The sequence below is a fragment of the Borostomias antarcticus genome (assembly GCF_949987555.1).
Source record: "Borostomias antarcticus genome assembly, chromosome: 14".
In the NCBI taxonomy this organism is placed as follows: domain Eukaryota; kingdom Metazoa; phylum Chordata; class Actinopteri; order Stomiiformes; family Stomiidae; genus Borostomias; species Borostomias antarcticus.
This window is the reverse complement of record NC_140247.1, coordinates 9,102,034-9,117,504: the sequence shown is the minus strand read 5'-3', so window position 1 is coordinate 9,117,504 and position 15,471 is coordinate 9,102,034. Positions and strand designations below refer to the sequence as shown.

At 48.4% G+C, this 15,471-nt stretch overlaps 1 protein-coding gene across 1 annotated transcript in view; it reads right to left on the bottom strand.

The window, feature by feature from the left end:
* cavin1a (caveolae associated protein 1a) overlaps positions 1 to 12,798 on the bottom strand; it is a gene marked incomplete at both ends in the record, with an annotated part of 17,769 nt that extends 4,971 nt beyond the window's left edge. The window contains one exon of the mRNA XM_084448420.1: positions 12,313 to 12,798. Coding sequence (XP_084304546.1) covers positions 12,313 to 12,798 — 486 coding nt within the window. The remainder of the gene's footprint in view (positions 1 to 12,312) is intronic.
* Between the last annotated feature and the right edge of the window lie 2,673 nt (positions 12,799 to 15,471).

Genomic DNA, 15,471 nt, shown 5'->3' with positions numbered 1-15,471 from the left:
CAGTATCAATAGAATCTCATTTATTTAAAAATAATTAAAATATTAGGAATATCTCTGTGTGTCAATGGGGGGAAAAAACGTGGTTTTCTCAGACCGAACGACGGTTCCCTGATAATGTCGGCACCAAACTGTCTCTGGTTTCCCATGACAACCACGTAACAGCGATTGATGTGTTTCTACCAGAGGATAACAAAGGCGTTCTGAGGACTTTTGATATCCGAACGGTGTAATTAAGACGAAACAGCGCTGAGAACGTCGACACCTCGAACCGCGCAGCGAGGAAACCCTTCGCCTTGGTGCACCTCTTGGCGCACCTCTTAACAGTGGGGTGTGAGTGTGACTGGGCAGCCATCCAGAACTGTACTCCCGCCCCCCCCAGCCCTAGTCCCTGACCCCCCCGCCCCTCAATTCCTCCTGAGACAGTGTGATGAGAGATCGCTGTGGTGAGTCACACAGGCAGCTGTCCGCTCCTGTCCACTCCATGCAGCTGTGCATTCAGCTATCACACTGAGGGATTATGGGAAGGCATTGAGCTACAGTACCCAGCCTGGAGGTACAGACAGGCAGGCAGGCAGGCAGACAGACAGACAGACAGACAGACAGACAGACAGACAGACAGACAGACAGAGAGTTACAGTAAGGGAAAGTGGAGCTGCATTTTCCATAGCTCATTCAGGGCAGAGGGAAACTTCTAGGCATATGGCAGTAGGTGATGTACAACCCCCCCTGCCTGGACCCCAGGCGTCTTTGGGCCTCCATGATTGAGCTTGAGACGCAGCTAAGAGGCACTTATCATTCCCTAATCCACTGTGCTCGCCTCCCCCTCCTCTCACCAGGCCAGAGAGTCCATCGCTGCCCCAGTATGGCGGCTTCCTTTGAAGTGACTGTTGATGACAGAGAATAAGGATTTCGGGGGCTAAAAAAGAAGAAATTAATTCAGGAGTTCCCCCTGTAGCTGGGAGAAAGTCCCGTGCCTCAGCCGGTGATGTCATAGCGGTAGCGCGCTCCGGTGATATCATAGCGGTGGCGCGCTCCGGTATCCCCCAAGTGTGACACAGGAAGGGAGTTCCTTGGGTTTTCTTCTGGTGGGATCTGTGACCTCACTCTCAGGAATGTGGGATATCCCTTTCTCTGCCCTCCCAGTCCCAGCTCTCTCCCCGACGACGGCCGCAGGAATCCCTTGGTTACCAGAATCCTGCCAGCTTAGCAACACATCCAGGCCATAATGGAACATTTGCTTTTCCACACAGCTACAGTACAATACGGCTCTCTGTAGACTGTTAGCTGGCAGATCCAACATTGGAACAGTACGTCAAATTCTTCCATAAGGCGCTGTTTTTACTGTACTCTAACCTCATCATTTAATGCAACCTTGTGACCGCATCATTTCGATTTGTTGACGGCTGACAGGTTATTTTGATTGTCGGGCGATTTGTTGACGGGGGGGGGGGGGGGGGGCTTTTGTCTTAAATTCTGGACCTTTGGTCGTGAGGGGGGGTTCGTTCGATCCACCTGAACCCCCCCCCCCCCCCTACGGGCCTGAAATGTAGTCTGTTACCTGGCCGATCCAACATTGGACCAGTCAAATTATGAGGTTATGAGTACAGCAAAAACAGTGCCTTATGGAAGAATTTGACATCCTGTTCCAAAGTTGGATCTGCCAGCTAACAGACTAATGCATAACTGACAAACAGCACCTGAGTAGCTAGTTGGTCTCAGGAAGATGAACAGGCCAGGCTGACAGTGTAATGACTGTATTTATCAGATGAGTCTGTATCATCCTGGATCAGATAGCAGCCAGAAGGCTGGGGTTGAGATGAACGAGCCGTCATTCCCGTCTAATAACATCTGAACGAGATAAGAGCCCCATCGAGACATCGATCCTGCCTGCCGTCGTTCTCCAGTTCGTTGAGTTCGTTGAGTAACGCCGGCCCTGCGTTAGGAAAGAGGGATGTTGGATGGAAATCAATTGAGACGAGGATGGAGGAGTTTTGCTGTCTCTGCCCGTAGGGGGCGTCCATTTTGTTTTGCGTATCTCACGCAAGACACCCTCGCGGTATCACCGCCCCGACTCGTAACGGACGGGTTCGGCCACCCGGAGGGAAGAATCACCTCCTAGGCCACCGTCCGTCCCTCGTCTCTACCTCGTCTCTGGTGTGTGTCCCTCGGGCTGGACGGCTCTCGTCCCGGGACGTCCTCCCTGTCAGCGGGCGTCACTAAGTGGTCATGTCTTCTAGTGAGGACAGCCTGTTACTATGGCTGCCCCTCCACTGCTTGGTCAGTGTAAACGTCCCTCTAGATGATGCTGGGCTCATCAGAGGTTCGTCCAGACCAGGTCTCTCTGACCAGGTCTCTCTGACCAGGTCTCTCTGACGGAGGCTATAACTCACAGGCCAGTGCCAGGGACACACAGTCGCCCACCCAATTAACTCCTATACATATGATACGACACATGGATACTGTAGGTTGGCCCCTGGGTGAAACTGTTTTTCTGCTTCCCTCTGGAATATGTAGGGGTGGGACTTATGCCCCCCCCCCCCCCATTATTCTCTGTAAAGCGCATTGTGTTGCCTCTGTGTATGAAATGCGCTGTATAAATAAAGTTTGATTTGATTTGGGTATGTGCATATTCACATACACATTACTGGCAATCATTTCCTACAGAGACTCACTAATTCACACAGGTACAGTAAGTGATATGTGTACGTACACAGACGTGTGAATACACGTGCATGCATGAATGCACACACACACACACACGCATACTCACACACACACACACACACACACACACACACACACACACACACACACTATCAATCTGTGTTGCTGATGGCTAAATTCTGACTCACTCTATGAAATAGGACACGCTGCCGTTCCCTCCCAGTGCTTCAGGGGTATTTATAATCAAAGCACATAGCAGTGGCTTTTTAATAATATCATTTTAGTAATATCATATCATAATCTAATTTTCTCAGGGAGCCATAACCAGTAGTGGTCCCACAGTAGTGAGATAATCTTCATTTAGGAAAGACTGTGTCTCTATTATGTCTAAGACTCCCTGAGCCCTTATCGTAAACGTCTGACCGGCCAAGAATATCAACCGTCTGGTTGGAAAGACCCGATCTCTGGCTCGGCTGAGAGGTCATTTCTACTGTGCTAGGGGAGGGTTCACAGCTCACATCTCATACTGTATAGTAGCTGAATAAAATGTATTTATGAATGCCACCACTCAGAATGGCTTCGTTGAGGCCTATAGTCCTAAAAAAACAAAAAAAAAACAGCCTTGGCTGCTAGAATGTGAAGAAAACACACACACACACACACACACACACACACACACAAATTGCAGTAGTCACAGCAACAGGAAACAAACAAGGTGGCGCCTGAGACAACACAACAAGTGTCCCACTTCCTCCCAGGCCCACAGAAACCCTTTCCTAAAACAAGTCCACCCTTCCGCCCGCTAGTCAGGAACGCTTCAGGTGTTCCAGCTGCACAGCTGGGTATAGTTCCATACAGGAACAGCTGAGTATAGTTCCATACAGGAACAGCTGGGTATAGTTCCATACAGGAACAGCTGGGTATAGTTCCATACAGGCACAGCTGGGTATAGTTCCATACAGGCACAGCTGGGTATAGTTTCATAAAGGCACAGCTGGGTATAGTTCCATACAGGCACAGCTGGGTATAGTTCCATACAGGCACAGCTGGGTATAGTTCCATACAGGCACAGCTGGGTATAGTTCCATACAGGAAGAGCTGGGTATAGTTCCATACTGGAACAGCTGGGTATAGTTCCATACAGGAACAGCTGGGTATAGTTCCATACAGGCACAGCTGGGTATAGTTCCATACAGGCACAGCTGGGTATAGTTTCATAAAGGCACAGCTGGGTATAGTTCCATACAGGACCAGCTGGGTATAGTTCCATACAGGCACAGCTGGGTATAGTTCCATACAGGCACAGCTGGGTATAGTTCCATACAGGCACAGCTGGGTATAGTTCCATACAGGAACAGCTGGGTATAGTTCCATACAGGCACAGCTGGGTATAGTTCCATACTGGAACAGCTGGGTATAGTTCCATACAGGCACAGCTGGGTATAGTTCCATACAGGCACAGCTTGGTATAGTTCCATACAGGAACAGCTGGGTATAGTTTCATACAGGAACAGCTGGGTATAGTTCCATACAGGCACAGCTGGGTATAGTTCCATACAGGCACAGCTGTCCTGGCATCGGGACAAGACGCACGTACAGTGCATCCGTAAGTCTCATCGATAGCAGGGATCATCTTTCTACAGCACATTTCCTGGCAGTGGATAGAGTAATACTATCACCTGTCTCAGAACAACCTTCGGTCTAGCCTCCCCCCCCCAGCACACACACTTCTAAATACACCCTCATAGACCCCTCTAGTAAATGCATAGTAAGTAAGTAAGTAAGTAGCCTTGAGAACCAATGGTCTAGATAAGTGCCTATCTCCTGATTCCTAAGGCAGCTTTATGTACAAGTAGGCCTACACTTCCTGGACATGATGCTAGTAAGTCCAACCCTTGATGCTCTTGATGCTGAGTACCAAGCAGGATACCATGTTTGGGATACCGTTTTATTTGTAGTTTATGGTATGACTCGGCCGGGGATCGAACCGCAAACCTGCCAATCTCAGGGTGGACAGTCTAACCACAAGGCCACCCCACTGAGCAAAGACACGTCTAAAATACGTCTTTTAGATGTCTTTTTCGGACGTCCAAAGACATCCAATTAGGAGCCAGAATGAAAGTTTTTTTTAACGTTCAGATATTGAACCTGTTCTGCACGTCCACAGACGTCTTAGAGGGGTCCAAGCCAGACGTTTGAATATTGAGGGGTCCAGCAGACGTACAAATGGGGTTCTGGACCGCCGGACGTTATTAAGACATGATCTGAACGTCTCCCTGACGTTGCGTGTTTGCTGGGAGGGAGTTGGTACATGCATGGCAAATGCTGTATATCAAACTAGCCCTACCCGACGGTATATCCAGATATTTTGTGTTCAAAGCAGCTGGACCAAGAATGTGATCAATAACAAGAGGAGCTGTTTGCTCCAGGTTTGACGGCGGGACGCCGCGCTCCAATAACAAACAATCTCTTTTACAAGGTGGATCAAAGCCGGTGGGGAATTCTTTCATCCCGGGTTCAAGCCGGGTATTGTGATACATATCCAAGCGACCGTGGCTGTTTTGATCTTTTCCATATACAAGTAAAACAAGATGAAAGGAAAGCGTTAACGACGGCTCGGCTGCTCTTGGCTTCGCTCCGGTCCTTAAGCCAGGGGGGAGATAGGAATGAGAGAAGAAAAACCGATCAAACACGAACAGAAGAAGCGGCAGATCCGGGCTCCGCTCGGGCTAATCCGTCATGATTCGGAGACAGAGACAGGACAGGACCCGCGGTTTGAGGTCAGCTAGGCTGAGAGCCAAACCCGGCAGAGAGAGAGTAGGGAATTCCTCTGAACAAACTGACAAGATCTCTAAAAACAGAGGGGATTGGAACTAGAAGGTGTACTGACATCTACGTTTGAAATATGTCAGTTTACAGTCACCGATATAATGTGGCTTCTATGCACTCGACGTAACACCACGCCGGTGAGTAATTCACAAAATGTGAGCGGTGAGTGAGAGGGGCAGTTAGCTGACGTTTCACACACACAAACACACACGGAACCCCCGGTATTGGGTCTTCCGGGGCAGGTTTCTACAGACGGCCTGACACGCAACAGTGAAATGTAGAGCCTGACGGACATCTCTCAAGCTACAGAAGTGGGGGGGTATATGTAGAGAGATGAAGAAAGACGATGATGAGAGAGAGAGAGAGAAGGCGAGTGAGGAGGAGGGGGGGGGGGGAGGAGGAGAGAGGCAGAGGGATATGGAGAGAGAGAGAGAGAGGGGGGAGAGAGAGGGAAAGGTAGAAAGAGAGAGGGCGCGAGAGAGAGCAGTGAGTGACAGACATAACGAGGGAGAGAGATGCCATTGGGGTGAATCAGAGGGCTAAGTTGGAACCGCTCCCTCCCTCCCTCCCTCCCTCCGCGTCCTGTAATGTCAAGGCCTGAGGCCTGGCTGGCCCTCTGAGTGCGGGCTAGTCACGCAGCGGAAGATGGATGGAGCGTTCCATCTCAGGCCCGGGGGGAAAGTGGGTCAGAAGCCTGGGGCTGGAGTGGGTGTATGTGTGTGTGTGTGTGTTTGAGAGAGACGTCCACGCGTCTGTCACCGGCCCTGGCTCCGCCACATGGCAGACGTCAGCGACGAGCCTCGTCCCAGGCTGGCGGCGCGTCTTCAGGGAGGAGTTACAGGCTGCGGACGCCGTCTCGTCACCGGGGGGGGGGGGGGGGGTCTAGCCCGCCCCCCCACACGGATCAGATCCTCAGTTGGGATCTGGAGATAGTCATAACAGCCAAGTGAAAGGACATCCTAGCTCCGCAGTGGTCAGATCGGAGGTGGACCCTGGAGCCGCACGAGACCACGGGCCCAGGGGGCCTCTGTCCAGGGAGGGAGGGAGGGGAGGATAAGAGGTGTGCCCCTGGGGTCAACAGGCATTTTGCAGAGTGCAGAGGGGTGATGAAAGGCAAACTGCGCCCTGTGCTGCGGTCCCCAACACCCGCAGCTGTCGTGGGGACACTCAGAGGGGTGAGGGCGGTGTTGAGGGGGGAGGTTAGGATGACTAACACGTCATCTTCACAGGGGGACCACCCAGCCAGGGGGGAGGAGAAACGAGCCCCTATAGGAGGAGCATTCTGGATGATGATGAGACTTCCAGTTAAGGAACGGAAGGACACTAAATGCGCTTCCTTAGCGTAGCCACATTGGCCAAATCAAATCAAACTTTATTTATATAATCAAAGCTTTATTTGTATAGCGCATTTCATACACAGAGGCAACACAATGCGCTTTACAGAGAGCAATGGGAGGGCATAGGACCCACCCCTACATATTCCAGAGGAAAGCAAAAAAACAAATATTTCATAAGAGAGACGTGACTTTGGGAGAAATGGCGACCACGCCCGTCAGGGAGACCGTCTGCTCACTGTCCATCCAGGTTTGAATTACAAAGCATTGCCATCTAAGTTAAAGAATAGAATAGAATATAATGTCTTTATTTGTCATTGTGCCAAGGTACAACAAAATTAAATTAGCCTCAACTTGAGTGTGCTGGACAACATACAATAATGGCTGAGTCTAGCGATCTGGGAGAATATAGCTGTTCTCAGACTGAGGAGACACAGTTACACCAGAGCAAAACACCTGTGCTTGATGGAAACATGCACACACACACACACACACACACGCACACAAACTCACACACACGCATGCAAACTCACATGCACACAGACCTACACTCATGCCCACTGACCACCATGCAGCTACATACAGTAAACACACACTCACACAAAACACGCACACAGACGCACATACAGTACTGCACACACACACACACACACACACACACACACACACACACACACACACACACGCTAATACTTCACTGTAACTGGCCCTACAACGCTAACTTGGCATGTCACTTGACACTCAGCAGTTGAAAACCAACATACAGTAGGCCTACAGTATGCCCAGCACCCCACTAACACACACACACACACACACACACACACACACACACACACACACACAGTACCACACTCACTCACACACACACACACACACACACACACACACACACACACACACACACTCTCACACACACACACACACACACACACTCTCACACACACACACACACACACACACACAGTAAAGTACACTACCACACACTCTCTCACACACACACACTCTCTCTCTCTCTCACACACACACACACACACACACACAGTAAGGTACACTACCACGCTCCCACAGGGAGCCTCAGACAGCGGAGTGGGCCGTGGTGTAACCGGACTCAGACCAGTGTTGATACGGCACGCTGTGACTCCCTGGCTCTGCTCCTTCAGTGTCATTTAACCCGACACCCTCCAGCCACCAGCAATAAATATAGAGCCACCGCCCGGGACCAGAACAACATGGAAGTCACAGTTCATACGACTCACAGGAAGACACAGTTCATACGACTCACAGGAAGACACAGTTCATACGACTCACAGGACGACAGTTCATACGACTCACAGGAAGACACAGTTCATACGACTCACAGGACGACACAGTTCATACGACTCACAGGAAGACACAGTTCATACGACTCACAGGAAGACACAGTTCATACGACTCACAGGAAGACACAGTTCATACGACTCACAGGAAGTCACAGTTCATACGACTCACAGGAAGACACAGTTCATACGACTCAAAGGAAGACACAGTTCATACGACTCACAGGAAGACACAGTTCATACGACTCACAGGAAGACACAGTTCATACGACTCACAGGAAGACACAGTTCATACGACTCACAGGAAGACAGAAACGAGGCAGCCAGAGTGCACTTACAGTATGCGCTTACATTTATTGATATGACATGTGTGGACAGAATAAGTAACCGAAGCTGATTCGTCTATAGCAGAAGTGGAATTCAGGCTGGATCTGTTGGAACTTGATTAAGACGAAGTTCTGAGAAAAGACAAATGTAAAGGTGTGCTTGAATAGCTGTAGCTTCGGATATGCTTGCACGACTGCAAATTGTGCACAAACACACCGATACACACGCACACACACACGCACACAAACACACTAATGTCTGAATAAAAGCAGAGAGATGGAGGCCAGGGTAGAGTCAGGGTTCTGTAACAGCAGCGGTTCCTGTTCTACTGGGGTTAATTTATTAAGCCCTCCTGTCCCTGATTGGATTTCTGCTAAATGCCGATCGTGTAACCTGCTGCCACAGTGGACATTCCTGGAGGACGATCTGAAAATAAGACCGCGGCAGCCGACGCAGACGCCCCAGAACACGCCGGTCAACACCGGCTCCGACAACCTGCTAGTCCCGACTACTGTAATCAAACCTGCTAGTCCCGACTACTGTAATCAAACCTGCTAGTCCTGACTACTGTACTACCTGCTAGTCCTGACTACTGTACTACCTGCTAGTCCTGACTACTGTACTACCTTCTAGTCCCGACTACTGTAATCTAATTTGCTAGTCCTGACTACTGTACTACCTGCTAGTCCTGACTACTGTAATCAAACCTGCTAGTCCTGACTACTGTACTACCTGCTAGTCCCGACTACTGTACTACCTGCTAGTCCCGACTACTGTAATCAAACCTGCTAGTCCGGACTACTGTAATCAAACCTGCTAGTCCTGACTACTGTAATCAAACCTGCTAGTCCTGACTACTGTACTACCTGCTAGTCCTGACTACTGTACTACCTGCTAGTCCCCACTACTGTAATCTAATTTGCTAGTCCCGACTACTGTAATTGATCCTACTAGTCCCGACTACTGTAATCAAACCTGCTAGTCCCGACTACTGTAATCTACAGTAGCTGTAAAAAACAAAGCAACCCCAAGAAGTGTGACAGAGGTCCTCTACATGACTGGTCTCTTGTAAAGGCATTTCTAAAAATAGCCAAATAAGAAAGTGGGCATTTGTGAAACAAAATAGATTGATCTGGGTCATTCTGAGACTCTCTGTTAATGGGAAGCAGGACTTGACAGATTCTTCATAGATCCTTTACAGACCCGCCACTAGTCAGAGTGCAAACTACCGCATGCCTCTCCTGCTATTAGACAGACATTACAGCACGGCATGCTAAAAAAAGACCCAGCTACACTGGGCCAGTTCAGACTGCACTCTCTCACTCACTCACTCACTCACTCACTCACTCACTCACTCACTCACTCACTCACTCACTCACTCACTCACTCACTCACTCACTCACTCACTCACTCTCTCACTCACTCATGGCTCACACTATCACTCACTCACTCTCTCACTCACTCATGGCTCACTCACTCACTCACTCACTCACTCTCTCACTCATGGCTCACACTATCACTCACACTATCACTCACTCACTCACTCACGGCTCACACTATCACTCACTCACTCACACTCACTCACTCACGGCTCACACTATCACTCACTCACTCACTCACTCACTCACTCACTCACTCATGGCTCACACTATCACTCACTCACTCACTCACTCACTCATGGCTCACTCACTCACTCACTCACTCACTCACTCACTCACTCACTCACTCACTCACTCACTCACACTCTCACTCACACTCTCACTCACTTTCTCTCTTTCCTCTCCTCCTCATGACGTCATCGTTGTGTGTGAATGCCCCTGCAATCCTTGGCCAAGTCTCCGCCCTGCTTTAAACACTCGCCCTTGCTGACCACCACATACCAATCACTGACCACCACATACCAATCACCGACAATCTCATTCATCTCCCACGATCAATCCAAAACTCTACATCCAAAACATGTAAAGTGAGGATTTGATGATAGCATATCTGGAGCTTGCTCGATCGCCTTGTTGAGAGGGGTCAGGGAAGGATTTTTACAGCTCACTTATCTGGCCCCTGGGTGATACTGTTTTTTTGCTTCCCTCTGGAATATGTAGAGGTGGGACGTATGCCCACCTCCCTTGTTCTCTGTAAAGCGCATTGTGTTGCCTCTGGGTATGAAATGCGCTATACAAATAAAGCTTTGATTGATTGATTGATTGAGCATATGTAGAGTACAGGTATGTACTACTGATTATTGGTATTAGTGAGTTCTGTAGCATAGTTCTTACTCCTTCCATGCGATCAGAAAAGCAGCATCAGCTATTTTGTATTCACCCTGGGCTATTATTGTGAGTTTTACAGCCAAGATAGGACTTGATGAATTGGCAGTGTGGCGCACGCTCAGATATAGGAAGGCGCGTCTTCATCTCGCACAGCATGGGACCTGCCAACTTCCTGTCACCTCAGCTGTCCTTCTGTATGTGGTCGCTGGGTCACCGTCAGTGGACAGACGCACGGACACTAGCGTTGATGAGCCTCATCTGCTTATGTCCACCTCATGTCTTATCTCTTTATTTAGCGTACAAGATAATAATGATATACTGCTGTTTGGGAGCGGCCAATGTTACTCTCTGTTATTCATCATCTGTTCAGTTCAGTTCAGGTTCGTTTGTCATACCGTACTGTACAGGGAATAATTTTTTACAGCTCACTTATCTGGCCCCCGGGTGATTACTGTTTTTTTTGCTTCCCTCTGGAATATGTAGAGGTGGGACGTCTGCCCACCTCCCTTGTTCTCTGTAAAGCGCATTGTGTTGCCTCTGGGTATGAAATGCGCTATACAAATAAAGCTTTGATTGACTGATTGATATAAGATATTGGTACCAACCGTATAGCTGTGATCCTGGTAACTGTGCTTGGAGATGTGTGGCACTAAGTGTTGTTATTGGCAAACTCAACTCACAGGAAGTGTCCGGTCTTGCCAAGTTTACTGCACTTAATTTCTTAGCCCAAGTTACTTTCCGTGTGTTGAAGTTGAGTTTGTTGTTCAGTGAATGAGATGAGTGACTAATGTTTTTTTTGTTTTTTTTAAGACATAAATAAATACGACATTCACAGACATTTTCTCCACTTCAAGATTTGTTCGTTGTGATAAAAACAAAACATTACATTACAGTCATTAAGAAGATGCTTTTATCCAAAGCGACTAACAATAATTGCGTTTAACGTAGGAAAAGCCAATGTACTACTACTCGCCAGAACTCACAAGTGCATCTTCTTTCTAAAACAAGTGACTAAGAGCATAATCTAGTGCTGAAGGCAAAGTGCAAGAAAAGCAACCTAAAATACAATAGGGTTCTTATTGTATAACCCTATCCTGGTCAGGGAAAACATAAAAGGGTGGGTTCACTTTTGTCCAAACACTTTATCGGCGCAGGCCCTAACAGCTACACCACTACTACACAGTGTAGTACAAACAGATTAGGGTCAACTCATGCCCGAATGTGAGAAGCAACTCCTCTCTAGTGAGAGGATGTCAAAAGGTTGCCGTGACGTTATGATAACGTTTCGGGTGCATTTCACACTACCTCACCACTTTCCGTGTACCATGAGGAATGCGCCAAGCCCTAATGAGGCACCTGGATGTATGCTCAGGTATTTTTCACATCTCATGCTAAGAGGCCTTCTTAAGTATGTACAGTATGTTATTACCCTGTACGTAAACCAGTCAGTAGGCTACTGTAGGTGAGTGACCATATCCATCCTTTCAGAAAGACTGAAAGCTCATTGTCCCACATAAACAAAGACAGAAATGGACACATGAAGACACGCCCTCGTCCAGGTGTCCCCGTCCTTACCTGGTAGATGAGGACTTTGAAGTTGCGTCTTTTGAGTAGCTCGTTCTCGTTGCTCTCCAGTTTCTTGATCTGGCCCGCCTGCTTCTCCAGGTTGGCGCGGACCGTCTTCACGTTGACGCTGACCTTGCGCACCTTGTCCAGCATCTTGTTGACCGTGATGGCCGTGCCGGTGTGGCTCTTGGTCAGCTTGGCCAGTTCGCCCTGGATGCAGGACACCGACTTCTCCATGTCCTGCTGCCGGGCCTCCAGCCCGTTCTGGGTCTGCTGGATCTGGTCCACCACCCCGATGATCTTGTCCAACAGGGTCAGGACCATGACCCCGTTCATCTGAGCCTCGCTCTTGGCGCCGGGCCCCGTGGAGAGCACCAGGTCCACCTCCTCGGCAGGGTCGTCGTCCGCCGCCGCCGCCATCAGCGCCACCTCGTCGTCGTCATCGGACACCTCCGCCAAGGCCGTTCGCTCCAGCTGCAAGCCTGAATCCGCCATGGCTGTCGAGATCGCTGCACACTGCTCAAGCACTAACTCAGGATAAGAATACGCTACTGCAAGACAACCTGCTCGGCCCCCCCTGTCCAAAAGTCAACTCCTCGGTCCTCTTTCCTTTCTAAGAATAGACAACGTTCTCCTCCACCTTTGTGTCCCTTTTCTCTTACCACTTTCTAGTCTGCTTTCTGTGTTTCTCTCCCCCTCGTCCTCTCACTCTAACCCTCTCTCTCTCTCTCTCGGTCTCTCTCCCTCTCTCTGAGCGTGTGCCCTGGGATGCTGGCCAGCCAACAGGAGCGGTGCGTCTCACAGCTGAAGCATGCGTGCCCTGACTCAAATGCCTCGTCTCCCTGTGAAACCACCCAGTCAAACTTTTCCTTTCCAACGCCCTGGAACCGCCCCTCTGCCACCCCCCCCCCACCCCTCCCCAGAGCTCCACCCCTTCCCCTCCCCACCCCTAGGGGACAGGGGATACCCCACCCTAGCAGGGTGTAGTGGTGAGGCTTGGAAGGGGGGGGGGGGGGGCGGTAGGTAGAGAGAGCCACACATGCACACACTGGCACGCAGGCAACGAGGTCGGTTGCACTGTCAAGCTCAAAGTTTCAGTCATTCTTATCCCTCATTCAGTTTGAAGTTCATGGAAGCAGTTTTTGCAAATAGAAAGGAAAAGTCCAAAGTAAAAGAAAGAAGCAAAGAGGGAGAAAACGAGACAGGAAGCAGAGGATCAGAGCGATCGCAACACATATCAACACACACATATCAACACACATGCAGACATGCCTACACACACACACGTGTGAAATGTGGTCATTCTTGTGTTCTTTAGACCTCCAGCAGATGGCGTAAGTGAGCAGAACTGAGAACTCCATGCACAACAGATACAGTAGTCACGGTAACACTCTTACAAGTTCTAGTCGTCTAATCAATAGTCAATTTTGCCTTCATGGTCATTCTTGTTTCCAAAAGGTACATTTTTGTTTCTCAACTAGGGTGCCTATGACAGATTCAGAAGTATGCTGGCAGGCAAAGCATCACCTTAACCCTCCTGATGTCCTCAAATGTACAACCCCCACCCCCAACCCATCAGGTAGTACTTTATGTTTTGTTGACCACCTAAATAGCTTTAAATACCTTTACATGAAGCCCCCTCCCCCCTTATACACCCAGAATACCTAAAGTGACTATGTGGAAACATGCTAATCATCTAACTGGTTGACATAAAATATTGGAAAAGTTGGAAAAGTGGTAGAGCGGGTCGTCCAATGATCGTAGGGTCAGCGGTTCGAATCCCACCACCTCCTGTTCACATGCCGAAGTGTCCTTGGGCAAGACACTGAACCCCAAATTGCTCCCAATGAGCAGGCAGCTGTGTGGGAATGGGTGAATGAGAGGCCATTGTAAAGTGCTTTGGATAAAAGTGCTATATAAGTGAAGTCCATTTACCAAATGTATATTTTTGGTGTTTAATGACTTTATATTTTTGGGGGGCAACTGGGTAAACAAATTAACATGATGTTTTCAATGTACACAAGGTCTTTGGAGTCATTTTAACCCCAGGCTTTCAGCTGTATAAAAAATAATAGTTTTGTTTTGTAAACAAAGAACTTATTATGTGTTCTATTATGTGTTCTTTGATGTTATTTAATGATTCTAATGATAGTGATGGTGATACATACTTACTTCTTACTTACTTACTTAATCCTCTTCGTTCGCTGCGTCTATCTGCGTCCATCTGGTCCTGTCCTGGTCAGCACGCGGTCCCTCGCCCTAGGTTAGGAGCTGTTTTCAGGTCAGAGGTCACAGTTCTTCCCCAGGTTGTTTTCTGGCCTCCCTTGTTTCCTCGTTCCAGGTGGAGGTCATCTCAAGGCTACTTTGGGAAAACAGTCCTGGTCCACTTTGAGGACATAACAGTCCTGGTCCACTCTGAGATGTCCTAGCTGTTTCATTTCCAGCATCACATTGCAACAGTTTGTGTTTTTATACAGGTCTTCATTGGAAATCCGTTCTGGTCAGAAGATGAGACATATCCTCCAGAAACATCCATTGTGGGACACATTGATCTTTTACATGTCAGTCTCAACAACTCGCCATCTTTCTGAGCCTTACAGCAGAACTGACTTAGCATTACTGTTATAGTCTGATCTTGGTTTTTAGGCTGTACTGCTTTGACTTCCAGATATTATATGATAGGTGATACTGATGTTCTTCAATGATGATGTTCTGTTTTACAAATAAAATCCTTCTAAATGTTTCAAATTGTGTTGTGTGCTGACCCCAAAGAACACTGATGCGTAAATGTGTACAGGACATTGAAAACATGTAAATTGTAGATTTACCTAGCTGTCAAGTTGACAATAACAATGACCTATTAATACAATAATAGACAAAAACAACTGACTGTACAACTGTATACATTTCATTACTTGCACCGACTAGGCTATATTAGGGACATATATATAGTCACGCTCACCCATGATTGGATGGAATAAATAGATGATCTATTTGATAAACTGCTAGACCACGGATAGTAAATTGCCAGATTGTGAACCGTATAATGCCTAGCAGCCAATACATCCATGCTAGAAGCGTATCTAGGACTGGCACGAGGAATTGTTTCGTGCTACGGATAGGCGATAACAATAATTCCAATGTAGCCTACTAGGCCTACAAAATAAA